The sequence below is a fragment of the Ovis canadensis genome, chromosome 10 (assembly GCF_042477335.2).
Source record: "Ovis canadensis isolate MfBH-ARS-UI-01 breed Bighorn chromosome 10, ARS-UI_OviCan_v2, whole genome shotgun sequence".
NCBI lineage: Eukaryota > Metazoa > Chordata > Mammalia > Artiodactyla > Bovidae > Ovis > Ovis canadensis.
In genome coordinates, this window is record NC_091254.1 from 33,637,818 (window position 1) to 33,655,198 (window position 17,381).

General features: G+C 38.0%; 1 protein-coding gene across 1 annotated transcript in view; it reads right to left on the minus strand.

Annotated features, from left to right (window-relative positions):
* KPNA3 (karyopherin subunit alpha 3) overlaps window positions 1-17,381 on the minus strand; it is a 96,179-nt gene that overhangs the window by 39,144 nt on the left and 39,654 nt on the right. The window contains exon 2 of the mRNA XM_069601396.1: window positions 10,342-10,386. Within this exon, the coding sequence (XP_069457497.1) occupies window positions 10,342-10,386 (45 nt within the window). The remainder of the gene's footprint in view (window positions 1-10,341; window positions 10,387-17,381) is intronic.

The window sequence follows — 17,381 nt, forward strand, 5'->3', positions numbered from 1 at the left end:
GAAAAAGTTGGCCTAAAGCTCAACATTCAGAAACCGAAGATCATGGCATCCAGTCCCATCACTTTATGGGAAATAGATGGGGAAACAGTGTCAGACTGTATTTTTGGGGGCTCCAAAATCACTGCAGATGGTGACTGCAGCCATGAAATTAAAAGACGCTTACTCTTTGGAAGAAAAGTTATGACCAACCTAGACAGCATGTTCAAAAGCAGAGACATTACTTTGCCGACTAAGGTCCGTCTAGTCAAAGCTATGGTTTTGCCAGTAGTCATGTATGGATGTGAGAGTTGGACTGTAAAGAAGGCTGAGTGCCAAAGAATTGATGCTTTTGAACTGTGGTGTTGGAGAAGACTCTTGAGAGTCCCTTGGACTGCAAGGAGATCCAACCAGTCCATTCTGAAGGAGATCAGCCCTGGGATTTCTTTGGAAGGAATGATGCTAAAGCTGAAACTCCAGTACTCTGGTCACCTCATGCGAAGAGTTGACTCATTGGAAAAGACTCTGACGCTGGGAGGGACTGGGGGCAGGAGGAGAAGGGGACGACAGAGGATGAGATGGATGGCATGGTTGGCATCACTGACTCGATGGACATGAGTTTGAGTGAACTCCAGGAGTTGGTGATGGACAGGGAGGCATGGAGTGCTGCGATTCATGGGGTAGCAAAGAGTTGGACATGACTGAGCGACTGAACTGAACTGAAACACATATCCCCTCCCTTTTAAACATCCTTCCCATTTCCCTCCGAACCCCACCTCTCTAGGGTGATACAGGGCCCCTGTTTGAGTTTCCTGAGCCATACAGCAAATTCCCATTGGCTATCTGTTTTACTACAAAGAATGCTCAAACTATCAAACAATTACACTCCTCTCACGCTAGAAAAGCAACGCTTAAAAGTCTCCAAGCAATACAAGTCTTCAGCAATACATGAACCATGAACTTCCAAATGTTCAAGTTGGTTTTAGAAAAGACAGAGGAACCAGAGATCAAATTGCCAACATCCGCTGGATCATGGAAAAAGCAAGAGAGTTCCAGAAAAACATCTATTTCTGCTTTATTGACTATGCCAAAGCCTTTGACTGTGTGGATCACAATAAACTGTGGAAAATTCTGAAAGAGATGGGAATCCCAGACCACCTGACCTGCCTCTTGAGAAACCTATATGCAGGTCAGGAGCAACAGTTAGAACTGGACATGGAACAACAGACTGGTTCCAAATAAGAAAAGGAGTACGTCAGGCTGTATGTCACCCTGCTCATTTAACTTATATGCAGAGTACATCATGAGAAACGCTGGGCTGGAGGAAGCAAAAGCTGGAATCAAGATTGCTGGGAGAAATATCAATCACTTCAGATATGCAGATGACACCACCCTTATGGCAGAAAGTGAAGAGGAACTAAAAAGCCTCTTGATGAAAGTGAAAGACGGGAGTGAAAAAGTTGGCTTAAAATTCAACATTCAGAAAATGAAGATCGTGGCATTCGGTCCCATCACTTCATGGGAAATAGATGGGGAAACAGTGGAAACAGTGTCAGACTTTATTTTCCTGGGCTCCAAAATCACTGCAGATGGTGACTGCAGTCATGAAATTAAGACACTTACTCCTTGGAAGGAAAGTTATGACCAACCTGCTGCTGCTAAGTTGCTTCAGTCGTGTCCGACTGTGCGACCGCAGAGACGGCAGCCCATCAGGCTCCCCCGTCCCTGGGACTCTCCAGGCAAGAACACTGGAGTGGGCTGCCACCTCCCCCTCCAATGCATGAAAGTGAAAAGTGAAAGTGAAGTTGCTCAGTCGTGTCCAACTCTTCGGGACCCCATGGACTGCAGCCTACCAGGCTCCTCCTAGACAGCATATTCAAAAGCAGAGACATTACTTTGCCAATAAAGGTCTGTCTAGTCAAGGCTATGGTTTTTCCAGTGGTCATGTATGGATGTGAGAGTTGGACTGTAAAGAAAGCTGAGCACTGAAGAATTGATGCTTTTGAACTGTGGTGTTGGACAAGACTCTTGAGAGGTCCTTAGACTGCAAGGAGATCCAACCAGTCTATCCTAAAGGAGATCAGTCCGAGGTGTTCATTGGAAGGACTGATGTTGAACCTGAAACTCCAATACTTTGGCCACCTGATGTGAAGAGCTGACTCATTTGAAAAGACCCTGATGCTGAGAAAGACTGAAGGCAGGAGGAGAAGGGGACGACAGAGGATGAGATGGTTGGAGGGCATCACCGACTTGATGGACATGGGTTTGCATGGATTCCAGGAGTTGGTGATGGACAGGGAGGCCTGGCATGCTGAGGTTCATGGGGTCACAGAGAGTTGGACACAACTGAGTGACTGAACTGAACTGATCTGTTTTACATATGGTAATGTAAGTTTCCATGCTACTCTTTCCATACATCTCACCCTCTCCTCCCCTCTCCCAAGTCCATGAGTCTATTCTCTATGTCTGTCTGTTTTTCCACTGCTGCCCTGTAAAGAAATTCTTCAGTACCGTTTTTCTAGAATCCATATATATGCATTAGAATATGATAGTTATGTTGCTCTTTCTGACTTGTTTCACTCTTTATAGTAGGTTTTAGGTTCATCCATCAGATTAGAACTGACTCAAATGTGTTTCTTTTTATGGCTGAGTAATATTCCAATGCGTATATGATACCAAAACTTCTTTATCCATTCATCTGTCGATGGACATCTAGGTTGCTTCCAGGTTCTAGCTACTGTCAATAGTGCTGCAGTGACCAATGGGATACACGTGTCTTTCTCAATTTTGGTTTCCTCAGGGTATATCCCTAGGAGTGGGATTGCTGGGTCATATGGTGGTTTTATTCCTAGTTTTTTAAGGAATCTCCATACCGTCTTCCATAGTGGCTGTATCAAGTTACATTCACACCAACAGTGCAAGAGCATTCCCTCTTCTCCACACCCTCTCCAGCATGTATTGTTTGTAGACTTTCTGATGATGGCCATTCTAACTGGTGCGAGGTGATATCTGATATCTCATTGTAGTTTTAATTTGCATTTATCTAATAATGAGAGATGTTAAGCATCTTTTCATGTGTTTGTTAGCCATCTGTATGTCTTCTTTGGAGAAATGTCTGTTTAGGTCTTTTCCCCACTTTTTGATTGGGTTGTTTTTCTGGTATTGAGTTGTGTGAGCTGCTTGTATATTTTAGAAATTAATCCTTTATCAGTTGCTTCATTTGCTATGACTTTCTCCCATTCTGAGGGTTGTCTTTTCACTTTACTTATACTTTCCTTTGCTGCGCAAAAGCTTTTAAGTTTAATCAGGTCCCACTAGTTTACTTTTGTTTTTATTTCCATTACTCTAGGAGGTGGGTCATAGAGGATCTTGCTTTGATTTATGTCATCGAGTGTTCTTTCTATGTTTTCCTCTAAGAGTTTTATAGTTTCTGGTCTTACATTTAGGTTTTTAAACCATTCTGAGTTTATCTTTGTGTATGGTGTTAGGAAGTATTCAAATTTCATTCTTTTACATGTAGCTGTTGACTTTTCCCAGCACCATTTATTGAAGAGGCTGTCTTTGCCCCATTGTATATTCTTGCCTCCTCTGTCAAAAATAAGGTACCCATTAAGTCCACAGGTTTATTTCTGGGCTTTCTATCTTGTTCCGTTGGTCTGTATTTCTGTTTTTGTGCCAGTACCATACTTACTGTCTTGATGACTATAGCTTTGTAGTATAATCTGAAGTCAGGAAGGTTGATTCCTCCAGCTCCATTCTTTCTCAAGACTGCTTTGGCTCTTGGGGTCTTTTGTGTTTCCCTATGAATTGTGAGATTTTTTTGTTCCAGTTCTGTGAAAAATGTCATTGGTAACGATAGGGATTGCATTGAATCTGTAGATTGCGTTTGGCAGTATAGTCATTTTCACAATAGTGATTCTTCCTACCCAGGAACATGGAGTATCTCTCCATCTGTTTATGTTGTCTTTGATTTCTTTCATTAGTAGCTTACAATTTTCTGTGTATAGTTCTTTTGTCTCCTTAGGTAAGTTTATTCCTAGATATTTAATTATTTCTGTTGCAATAGTGAATGGGATTGATTCCTTAATTTCTCTGATTTTTCATTGTTAGTATATAGAAATGTAAGTGATTTCTGTGTATTGATTCTATATCCTGCAACTTTGCTAAATTCACTGATTAGCTCTAGTAATTTTCTGATACTCTCTTTAGGGTTTTCTATGTACAGTATCATGTCATCTGTAAACAGTGAGAGCTTTACTTCTTTTCTGATCCGGATTCCTTTTACTTTTCTTCTCTGATTGCTGTAGCTAGGACTTCCAGAACTATGTTGAATAATAGAGGTGAAAGTGGACACCCTTGTCTTGTTCCTGATCTTAGGGGGAATGCTTTCAGTTTTTCACCATTGAGAATTCTGTTTGCTATAGACTTATCATATATGGCCTTTACTATGTTGAGGTTGGTACCTTCTATGCCCATTTTTTGAAGAGTTTTAATCATAAATGGGTGCTGAATTTTGTTAAAGGCTTTTTCTGCATCTATTTAGATTACATTATTATTTTTATCTTTCAATTTGTTAATATGGTGTACCACACTGACTGATTTGTGTATACTGAAGAATCCTTGCATTCCTGGAATAAACCCAACTTGATCATGGTGTATGAGCTTTTTGATGTGTTGCTGAATTCTGTTTGCTAAAATTTTGTTGAGGATTTTTGCATCTATGTTCATCAGTGATAGTGGCCTGTAGTTTTCTTTTTGTGTGTTGTTTTTGTCCGGTTTTGGTATCAGGGTAATGGTGGCCTCATAGAATGAGTTTGGAGGTATTCCTTCCCCGGCAATTTCTTGAAAGATTTAGAAGGATAGGCATTAGCTCTTCTCTAAATGTTTAAGAGAATTTTCCTGTGAAGCCATCTGGTCCTGGGCGTTTTTTCTTTGGGAGATTTTTGATCACAGCTTCAATTTCAGTGCTTGTAATTGGATTGTTCATAATTTCTATTTCTTCCTGGTTCAGTCCTGGAAGATTGAACTTTTCTAAGAATCTGTCCATTTCTCCAGGTTATCCACTTAATGCCAGATAGTTGTTCATAATAGTCTCTTATAATCCTTTGTATTTCTGCATTGTCTGTTGTAACCTCTCCTTTTTCACCTCTAATTTTGTTGATTTGATTCTTCTTTTTTTCTTGATGAGTCTGGCTAAGGGTTTGTCAATTTTGCTTATCTTCTCAAAGAACCAGCTTTTAGTTTTATTAATCTTTACTATTCTTTCATTTCTTTTTCATTTATTTCTGCTTGGATCTTTCTGATTTTTTTCCATCTACTAACTTTGGCGGTTTTTTGTTCTTCTTTTTCCAGTTTTTTTAGGTGTAAAGTTAGGTTGTCTATTCAATGTTTTTCTTGTTTCTTGAGGTAGGATTGTATTGCTATAAACTTCCCTCTTAAACTGCTTTTGCTGCATCCCATAGGTTTTGTCATTTGTTTCTAAAAATTTCTTTATTTCCCTTTTGACTTCTTCAGTAACCTGCTGATTATTTAGAAATGCACTGTTTAATCTCCCCTGTGTTTCTTATAGTTTTTTCTTATTAATTGATATCTAGTCTCATAGCATTGTGGTCAGAGAAGATGCTTGATACGACCTCAAGTTTCTTAAATTTACTGAGGTTTGATTTGTGACCCAAGATGTGGTCTATCCTGGAGAATGTTCCATGTGCACTTGTATTCCTCTGCATTTGGATGGAATGTCCTAAAGATATCAATGAGATCCATCTCATCTAATGTATCATTTAAGACTTGTGTTTCCTTATTAATTTTCTGTTTTGATGATCTGTCCATTGGTGTGAGTGAGGTGTTGAAGTCTCCTACTATTATTGTGTTCCTGTCAATTTCTCCTTTTATGTCTGTTAGTATTTGTCTTATGTATTGAGGTGCTCCTATGTTGGGTGCACAGATATTTATAATTGCTATGTCTTCCTCTTGGATTGATCCCTTGATCATTATGTAGTGTCCTTCCTTATCTCTTGCAATTTTCTTTATTTTAAGGTCTATTTTGTCTGATATGAGAATTGCTACTCCAGCTTTCTTTTGCTTCCCATTTGCATGGGATATGCACTTTCAGTCTATATGTGTCTTCAGGTCTGAAGTGGGTTTCTTGTAGACAGTATATATATGGATCTTGTTTTTGGATTCATTCAGCTAGTCTGTGTCTTTTGGTTGGAGCATTTAATCCATTTACATTTAAAGTAATTATTGATATGTATGTCCCTACTTCCCTGGTGGTTCAGACGGTAAAGTGTCTGTCTACAATGTGAGAGACCTGGGTTCGATCCCTGGGTTGGGAAGATTCCATGGAGAAGGAAATGACAACCCACTTCAGTACTTCTTGCCTTGAAAATCCCATGGACGGAGGAGCTTGGTGCAGGCTACCATCCATGGGGTCGTAAAGAGTCGGGCACGACTGAGCGACTTCACTTTCACTTTCATTGCCATTTTTAAATTGTTCGAGGTCGATTTTGTAGATCTGTTTTCTTCTCTTGTATTTCCTGACTATGTAAGTCCCTTTAACATTTGCTGTAAATCTGGTTTGGTGGTACTAAATTCTCTTAACTTTTGCTTGTCTGTAAAGCTTTTTATTTCTCCATCAATTCTGAATAAGATGCCTGCTGGGTACAGTAATCTTGGTTATAGATTTTTCCCTTTTAGTACTTTAAATACATCCTTCCATTCCCTTCTGGCTTCCAGAGTTTCTGTTGAAAGATCAACTGTTAAACTTATGGGGTTTCCCTTGTATGTTACACGTTGCTTTTCCCTTGTTGCTTTTAATAGTCTTTCTTTGTGTTTAGTCTTTGTTAGTTCGATTAGTATGTGTCTTGGCATATTTCTCCTTGGGTTTATCCAGTATGGGACTCTTTGTGCCTCTTAGACTTGATTCACTATTTCCTTTTCCATGTTGGGGAAATTTTCAACTATAATCTCTTTGAAAATTTTCTCATACCCCTTTTTTTTTCTCTTCTTCTGGGATCCCTATAACTCGACTGTTGGTGTGTTTGATATTGTCCCAGCGGTTTCTGAAACTATCCTCAGTTCTTTCCATTCCTTTTACTTTACTCTGCTCTTCAGAAGTTATTTTCACCATTTTACCTTCCAGCTCACTGATTCATTCCTCTGCTTCAGATTTGTTTACTATTTTGAGACAAGCTACCTGACTTGTCACAGATCAGGTCTTCTGAATAGCACTACTCTATAACGAAAGCGTTTTTCGTAAAAACTTCAATAAGTGATGTAAATTTAAGTAAAAATTTAAGATATCACAATTCTAGACCCCGGTTCGATTCCTGGGTCAGGAAGATCCACTGGAGAAGGGATATGCTACCCACTCCAGTATTCCTGGGCTTCCCTTATGGCTCAGTTGGTAAGGAATTCACCTGCAGTGCAGGAGACCCGGATTCAACTCCTGGTTGGGAAGATTCCCTGGAGAAGGGAACGGCAACCCACTCCAGTAATCTTGCCTGGAGAATTCTATGGACAGAGGAGCTACAGTCCATGGGGTCACAAAGAGGTGGACACAATGAAGTGACAAACACTTTCAACTACATGTCCAGAATCTGACTAAGCATTCTGAGACGGGCTGGGGAAGAGACCTAGGAGTACTGGGGTGTGGGAAGCTGGGGTTGGATGGGGGGAGTGTGGTTAACACATTCAATTTAGAAGCTGACCATCTAGTAGAAATGTGTAGAGCTCATCTAAGAAACTCTGGGAACTAGCTCCCTTTCTTGTATTTTCAACAATCTCAGTGTCAGTAATAACAATGCTGTGATTTTCTCCTCAATGGAGCAATAAAGATAACAAGGGTGAAATCAAAGACAGATACTTTGTCCTTAAAGAGTGGAAGAATCTTCTTTTGAAGGGCTCTTCCCACCTCTGAAGAAGTACATCAAAATCAATTAAGCTTTGAAGTCTATGATTTGTTTCAGAAGGGGTCACTTTCTGCTGCTTACTCAAGGAATTCTGAAATGTGAAATAAGGAACTGCCTGAAATTTCTTCAGTTAATTTTATTTTGATCATCCCACAAGCATTTTTTTTTCAGGAATTAATCAGAGTAATTAGAAAGGAAATAATGTTATCCAGAAGGGAAAAATGAAGAGCTAAGAAAGAGGTCTCTAGACTAAACCACCACCACCACACGGATTTGATCCCTGAGTCAGGAAGATCCCCTAAAGAAGGGCATGGCAACCCACTCCAGTATTCTTGCTCGGAAAACCCCATGAACAGAGAAGCCTGGTGGGCTACAGTCCACAAGGTTGCAAAGTGTTGGACAGGACTAAAGCCACTGGGCACACAACCAACAAGGACCTACTGTATATCACAGGGAACTCTGCTCAATATTCTTAAAAACCTAAATGGAAAAAGAATTTGATAAAGAACAGATACAAGTATATGTTTAAATGAATAACTTTGCTGTACAGCTGAAACTAACACAATATTGTTAATCAATTATACTCCAATATAAAATAAAAGTTAAAAAAAAGTGATGTCTAAAGAAACCAAGGTGGACATTAAGAAAAGACGTACTCTGGCAAGGAAGAAATTTTAATTCTATAAATTAAATACAGAGGGAGTACAACTATTAATATAAGAGAAACAAATCACCAAGTATAAATATAAGTGAAGAGCTTAGATTTATAAGCATATCAGAGGAGCTAAAAAGCTTAAAACAGGAGAGAATTCTGAATAATACCAAGACCAATACAAAAGTCTCAGAATTGTATTCCAAGCATGAAAAGTTAAGGGAAAATGAAGGCTTACATCTGGGGAGAGAGTTGATGTAATGTGAAGAGCTAACAAAAAATGAATAATTATTTAATTTCAATTTTATTCCTAGTGGTTCTCCTACAGAGAATGATCTTCACAAGATGAATGAAAAACCAAATGCAAAAGGACACATACTATTCCATTTATATAAAGTTCAAAATATGCAAAACAATTTATAACATTAGAAATCAGGGTAATGGTTGCTTTGGGGCACAGCACTAACTGTGAAGGAGCCTTAGGATACAGATGTGTTCACTTTGTGAAAATTCATCAAGTTGTACACTTAAGTTGTATTGATATTTTGTATGTATGTGCTAATAAAAAGTTAAAAAGAAAAAGAAGCTAAGTCCAAAGTGTTAAGATTGGCAAGGAGCTCACCTCACTCATTTATTAAAAGCTTAGTTCAGCTTTTTAAGGCTTAGTTCAGTTCCCTGGTCCAAATGACCCAACGATCTGAAAACTGACAAATCACTGAGGTTAATCTCTGAGTATCCATGAAGTTAAGAGTCAAAAGAACTGAGATTAGCAAGTATTCTTCAAATTTAATAAAAAAAAAATGGGTCAGAAGGGGTATGGAAGAATGGATCTCAGGAACTGTATACTATAACAAGTAGCATAATATTAATGCTGAGTAAAAATTCATGACACAAAGTGGGTATTAAAGACTTACTGAGTAAATAAATGTACTAAGTGAAGTGAAGTCGCTCAGTTGTGTCTGACTCTTTCTGACCCCATGGACTGTAGCCCACCAGGCTCCTCTGTCCATGGGATTTTCCAGGCAATAGTACTGGAATGGATTGCCATTTCCTTCTCTAGGGGATCTTCCCAACCCAGGGTTCGAACCCGGGTCTCCCACATTGTAGACAGACGCTTTACCGTCTGAGCCACCAGGGAAGTCCATTTAATTTTAGTGACTCACTGAGAGAGTGTGTACTCTCTGGATCAAGATAGTCTTTCTCTCTGAAACTGGAAAGATTTAAGATAATATATGAGTTTCAGGAGTGAATCAGATGAAGAAAATCTAACCTAAGACAAACAGAAAGATTTAGAAGTTTCAAATCTATTTTTTAAATGTACGTGTGTATATAGACAGAATTTATTATGTGCACTTTCTTAATTGATAATTAAAATTTGCTTAAAAGAAAATGTGCTTAAAAAAATAAAATGTGCTTGCATAAAAACACAATCTAATCAAGGGTAATTCAAAAGTAATGGAAGAAAACAAAACAAATTTTTAACAATAGTTGCATCCACCTGGTAGAATATAAGGTTGTTCTATTGTTATTTATTTTTCTAAAGTGTCTTTAACAAACAGTATCTAACCAGATGTTATGAGAATTTCAATGACAGTGGTACAGTACTTCACACAGTACCTAACACCTCAATAAATGGAAGGTACTAAAAATGTATGCCATCATAAATTATTTAACCATATGTTTTTATGCTGTATAGTTTTAGGGATGCCCACTAATCTGCCATAGTATTTTCATTTTTCAAGTTATACAAAGTTTTAACATTAGAAAAAATCTATTTTTTAATTAAACACAAATCACTCTTACCTTTCGCAATTCAACTGTCACTTCATTTCTGTGTCTTCGCATTGTCTGTAAGAAAAACAAAAATTTCATTAAGTATCTAAATATTGATACTGCTAGTATAAATTAAGGTCTCTGGCATTTATTATTTTTTTTTTTTTAGATTTTATTCTCAAAGATTAAGGATTAGTCAGTTTTAGACTTTAAATGATGAACTACAGGAGGCTAAAAAGTCAAAACTCCTGTCTATTTTACTGGATACCTGTTGATTAGTTCTGTGGGGAGTGGGAGACAGAGCTCAGCTGCCTAAGACCCACACCCCTGTCCTAACTGCACCCAGGTTTCTATGGGGAATTATATACTCTCCACTGTGTAGTCTTGATGGAACCATCTATTAAAGCATCTCCAAAAAAAGAAAAAAGAAAATCATCTCACTCTCTCCTAGCATAAACAGCATGAGCTCAAACTCTGCCAACAGAACTCTCCCCTGTAACTCTGAACCCAGAGCAAAATAGAAAGAGGGAAAATTTTTTTAAAAAGCACGTTAATTACCAAAGGAAGTATCTGAACAAGGCAGTGAGCCATGCCTATTTCTGAACTTGCTATATTCCTAGTTATCTGGTGTCTGTACTCATTCGATGAACTACCTCATAATCTTCCAATATGGTTTTGCTTTTAAGTCAGCCAGAACCAATTTTTTATGCCTGCAACTAGTGTATTCTATCTCAAACAATTAATGTTTCAAGAAAGTAATTTACTCATTGTTATGACCTTAAAAATCACATAAAAATGAAAATAAACTTGAGACAGGTATTTTGTATAAAAAGATAAAGTATCCTTCTAAGTTTAATAAGAGGCTCTCACAAATGTCTTAATAGGAATTATTAAAATAACTAGATATCTTTGGTAGCTCAGCTGGTAAAGAATCCGCCTGCAACGCAAGAGACCTAAGTTTCAATCCCTGGGTTGGGAAGATCCCCTGGAGGAGGGCATGGCAACCCACTCCAATATTCTTGCCTGCAGAATTCCCATGGACAGAGGAGCCTGGCGTGTTGCAGTCCATGGTTTTGCAAAGAGTTGGATATGACTGAGCAACTAAGGACAGCACATATATCCCTTCTCCCCTTAACACAGTGATATAATGGATTATTTCATTACACATACAAATACAGTAAGTGTTTACATTTTTAGAATAAAGGCCACATGTCATAGTGTATTACTTTTTTAATACACTGCTACAGGCAGTGTTATTAATATTATTCTATTTAATGATCTTTTGTTACTGTGCCTCTGTCAAGTTTTCTTAAACTGCAGTGATGAATTAATCTCTTTGTAGGAAAAAGAATCCCATGGAACCCAAATTATAAACTTTGTTAAATACACTGAAATATTAATCTAGACATAAATCCATGCTTAAAGACAGATATATTTAATTAATGTAAAGGAAACTGCCAAATAAAATTCAAATTAGTAACATTTATTTGATGTGATCATGGAAAGAGGCACTGCTAAAACTATTACTACTAATAGGGTTCAACAGTAAAAAGAGCGAGCCCTGAATATAATTCTATATTTAATGTTTCTGGGTTTATGTTTCAACACTATTAATACAGAAAATGCTTTATGTATTGATTAACCATACAAATTATAATAAATGTTGAGCAAATACAAATATTAATGAAGTGTTATCTGGTCACTCTGTAAAGAAAGCTGTCTTTATTCACCTGAAAAACTACCAATTGTCGAAATCTGCCTGTACAGACTGTTTGCCTAATCCAGCCATTACTAAAGCTGGAAGAGAAAGGTGTTCTGACTGTAATGACTACTACACTCAACTGTTTACAAACTGTTTAAAGACAGTACACAAGGACTTCCCGGTGGTCCAGTGGTTAAGAATATGCCTACCAACGCAGGGGACACGCTCGGGCCACATGGAGCGGAGCAGCTAAGCCCACGTGCTGCAACTACTGAAGCCCTGGAGCCCGTGCTCTGCAACAAGAGAAGCTGCTGCAATGAGATGCCCATGAACGGCAACTAGAGAGTAGCCGCTGCTCTCTACAACCAGAGAAAGCCTCAACGTGGCAAGAAGATCCAGCGCAGCCAAAATAAAGTGATTAACTAATTAAAAAATAAGATAGCAGACAACAAGAAAGTCTCAGGCAGCCTGTCTCTTCGAAAATATGGTCAAGTTACTGCTACGCTGTAATTTCCATTAAAAAACTACTTCAGCAAGGCTAGAAGTGGTGGGTGAACTAAAGCACTCTGAATAAATGAGGAATCTACACTTCAGAGGAGGTTAGTTAGCATGTGAAGTGCCCAAATCAGGAGTTAATTCCCAATTAGTAAGTGCTTCAAATACCAACTTCTGAATTTAGACACTTGTTTGTTAATTAACGTAAGGGATGTTGGAAATAATTTTTTATTGCTGAACTGGAATTGTTCAAGACATATGGATTAACTAGGCATATAGGTATACCTTGAGTCTTACCTGTTTGCAGTTTAAGAATATGACAAGCCCTACAGAGAAGTTTTTGAGTCTAAGTGATTCTGTGGCCCACCTCATCTTGAAAGATTTTGTTCCCTAATTCTAGTCAGATCTTCCTGGTGTCTACTTAGGGTTAAAGTTTTATTGCTAGGTGGTAGTTCAGGATCTAAAAGAGCTAAACTCATAAAACAAGCTCCGTGACTTCTGGCGACTGCTCGCTAATACACACTTGTGTAAGAATTAACAGCAAATTCTGTCTAAGGCTTATTTTATTACTCACTGGGAATTCCCTGGCAGTTCAATGGTTAGGACTCAGCACTTTTACTGCTGAAGACCTGGGTTCAATCCCTGATCGGGGAACTAAGATCCCACAAGTCACACAGCATGGCCAAAAACAACAACAATAATAATAGTACAACTCACTGGTAGTAAAATCTCTAAGGAAAATCACCTATTACCTGCACCTATCTATACAGTTAAAGGCCTTCTATTCATCCAAAAGAACCTATGAGTGTAAATGGCCAAATGGCTTAGGTCAGTCAGCAACAGGTAACTATCATCTATGGTGCAAGTACCTTTGAATTAGTCATCACTTCCTCTCCACTCTGTTTAAGTTATAGAAAAAGGCTCCATCTTAGGGCCTCTCCTTCCTTACATTCTTCCCAAGTGATCTCATCTACTCTTACATCTTCAATTACAGTTTGAAGACCACGCCCAAGTATCTATTCTGCTCTCTCGCCTGGGCTTCTAATCTGTAAATACAATATTCACTCTTTCGTCAAAAATTTACTAAATCCAACCTAAATGCTCCACGCAATATGCCTGCAACTAGAAGGCAAATACAGCAATTATAGTCTAGTACTGCTGCTGCTGCTGCTAAGTCGCTTCAGTTGTGTCCAACTCTATGCAACCCCATAGACGGCAGTCCACCAGGCTACCCCGTTCCTGGGATTCTCCAGGCAAGAACACTGGAGTGGGTTGCCATTTCCTTCTCCAATGCGTGAAAGTCAAAAGTGAAAGTGAAGTCGCTCAGTCATGTCAGACTCTTAGCGACCCCATGGACTGCAGCCCACCAGGCTCCTCCATCCATGGGATTTTCCAGGCAAGAGTGCAGGAGTGGGGTGCCATTGCCTTCTCTGATAGTCTAGTACAGTGGTCAGTAAACCGTAACCTGTGGGCCAATTCTGGCAAGCTGCCTATTTTTTCAGGGCCCCACAGGAATAGTTTGTACATTTTTAAGTGATTACAGTATAAAGAATATTACATGTCTGTATGATACCTTTATTTTTGTCTCTTGGCCCCACAAAGCCTGTAATATTTACTATCTGTCCTTTTAAGAAAAGTTTGCCAGCAGCTGGTCTAGGGGAAAAGATAGTAATAACACACAGTAATATAAATTTGTTAATTGTTAAGATAGGAAAATAAATAATAAAGTTCTATATCAGAAGGAGACATGATCAGAGGGTCAGGAAAGGGCTCAATGAAGAATTAAAATATGTATGCCTATGTTAGGGATAGGGGACAGATCACTGCAGGGCCTCAAACTCAGCTGCTTATAAATACCACACCTGCTCCCTGATCTTCCCCCACAGAAAAAAATACTACCTACGCTTCCATGAATATCCCCAATACCAGGAAACAGTGCAACCACCCAAAGTTAAGAGCCCCAATCCTGGTAGATCTTCCATGGATGGCTACTCACTCTCCAATTCTCTGACATCCAACAAGGTCAACAAAATAGGATTCAAACCTTCCAGCCTTACCGCCACCATCCTAGACTACTAAGCCACCATCAAGTCAACTGGATCATTACCAGTCTCCTTCTATGCACTGAACCAGTTTTCCATAATGCAGCCAGAGCATGCTTTTTCTAATGCAAACCTGTGTTGCAATTCTCTTGAATAAAATCTTTCAGTGAATTTTTTTAATCTAGAATCGTTCACTTCATCAAAAAAAAAAAAAAAAGTTACCAGGACAGTCAAACCAAAACCCCACAGACAAAATCTACAACAATGGGTGATAAGGCACACCCATGAATTCTCAAATACAAGAAGGTTAAATCTGGTTAAATCACCAACTACAGGACTGACATGTTCTCAGCATATCTGCTGAAGGAAATAGAAGGGCAGAAGTAACTGGGTAATTGAAGGAAGAGGGGGGAGGAGAACCCCAAAACATGAATCTCTAGAATTTAGAAAGGCAATTTGAGGACAGCTGCAAATGAAAGGGACAAAACACTGTAAGAAATGACGAGAGCAGACTCAAACAAGAGGCTGAAGTCCTCCTTCCTAGGAAAAGCCCTATAAGAAATTTCTGGGAGAAGAATTCCAAGTGATTAAGACAGGCACAACTAGGGCAAAACAGAGGATCCAGACGAAAGTGGGTGAGTGAAAAAGAGCCAGATCATATATAAATATATTTATAAAATCATTTTTTAAAAAAGAAGAAGGGGGTCTATAGTAGTATGGCTACAAAAGCTATCCTGACCCATCCCTCACTCTGAAAAGCTCAGGAAAACATATCATAAAATGAACAACATAAAAGGACTGGGGTCAAATTCTATGTTATAAGACATAAGGAACAGAATGATCCATTAAAATACAACAGGTAAAAATTACATCCTAGAGAACGACAGAAAACGTGAAAGAACATTATTATTCAGAAAAACTCAAAAATGAGGTAATAGAAATGAAAGAATTTGAAAATTTTGAAAATTTCAGAAAGAAAACCTAGCCAAGAACAATCACCCAACACAACAGATAATGCTTAAGAGTTACAGAATGTGCAAAGAAATAAAATTTTAATAAAAAAGAAATGAAGGTGAAAATTATTAGAAATAACAATAAAGACAATAATTAAAAAAAAAAAGTTCCAAAACTAAAAGACCTGAAATTACTGAAAAAGCACACAAAGTACTGGGAAATCAATCCAGAAAAACCAATACCAAGATATATTAGAAAGACTAGTGGATTTCAAAAACAGATAAGAAAATGCCTCTGGACATCTATATGTAGGGTAGATCTAATAAATGAGCTCAGCAAGGTCACAGAATACAAGATAAAAACACACAAGTCAGTTTGTATGTCTATACACTTGCAACAAACACATGGGCATCAAAACTACCACAGAGAGTGTTCCAATTTCATTCTTTCACATGCAGCTGTCCAGTTTTTCCAGCACCACTTACTGAAGAGACTGTCTTTTCTCCATTGTATATTCCTGTCTCCTTTGTCTTAGATTAACTGACCACAGGTGTCTGGGTTTACTTCTGGACTTTCTATCCCATTCTACTGATTTATATTTCTGTTTTTGTGCCAGTATCAGACTGCTTTGACTACTTCAGCTTTGTAGTAGAGTCTGAAGTCAGGGAGCCTCATTCCTCCAGCAATAAACTAACAACGCACACATGGGCATCAAAATGAGAAATACAAAGAATATCATTAATAATTTCTCCAAAAAAAACCCTTAGGTATGATCCTAACAATACCTGTACAGGATACATATGTTAAAATGAAACAACACTGATGAAGGAATTTAAGAATCTAAAAAATGTAAAGACATACTGTGTTAATGGACTGGTAGACTCAAGTTGATGTCAATTCTTCTCATAATGATATACAGATTTAGCACAATTCCTTTCAAATACCGATAATACTGTTCTAAGCTTACGTAGAAAGCCAAAGTAATTAGAATAGCTAACAATTTTGTGGGAAAAAAGGTGGGAGGAATTAGTCTATCTAACTTCCAGACTTATTATATAGCTACAGTAATAAACACTGCGTGATACAGGTGGAAAGATATATACACTGATCAAAGGAACAGAAGAGGGAACCCACACAGACCTGCACAAACGTGTTGAATCGCCTTCTGACAGAGGCACGAAAATAATTCAACAGAGGAAAGCTAGACTCTTCAACAAATGATGGCATTCAGGTAGATGTTAACAGACAAGTATATGAACCTCAACTTGAAGACTCATACCTCATACACAAAATATAATACAAATTGATCATGTTGAAATTTAAAACTAGGATCTGGAACTAGGCAAAGAATTCAGACTTTTCCCTAAAAGCATGATCCATAAAAGGAAAAACCAATAAATGAAACTTCATCAAAATTTAAAATTTTACTCTTAGAAAGCTTCCATGTGGAAAGGATGAAAATGAAATATTGTCAATGACACTATTATAGAGAACTCTTATAATATTAGAACAATTAAATTAGAAAATAGGCAAAAGAAATGAAGAGATATTACATCAAAGAGGATATAAAGATGGCAAATAAATACATGAAAAGATGATTATTAACCATTAGGGAAATGCAAATTAAAACCAAACGAGATATTACTACACACCTACCAGAACAGCTAAATTAAATAACTGAGACAATACCAAACGCTGAGGAAGATGTGGAGAAACTCATGCACTGCTGGTGGAATGTAAAGCAGTATCAGGAAAATCTTTTTTTTAACTAAACATGCAAATACACTGGACTTAGCAACTACTAAACATTCATCCCAAAGAAATGAAAACTTACATTTCATAAATGTACACAAATGTTGGTAGCAGTTTTATTCATT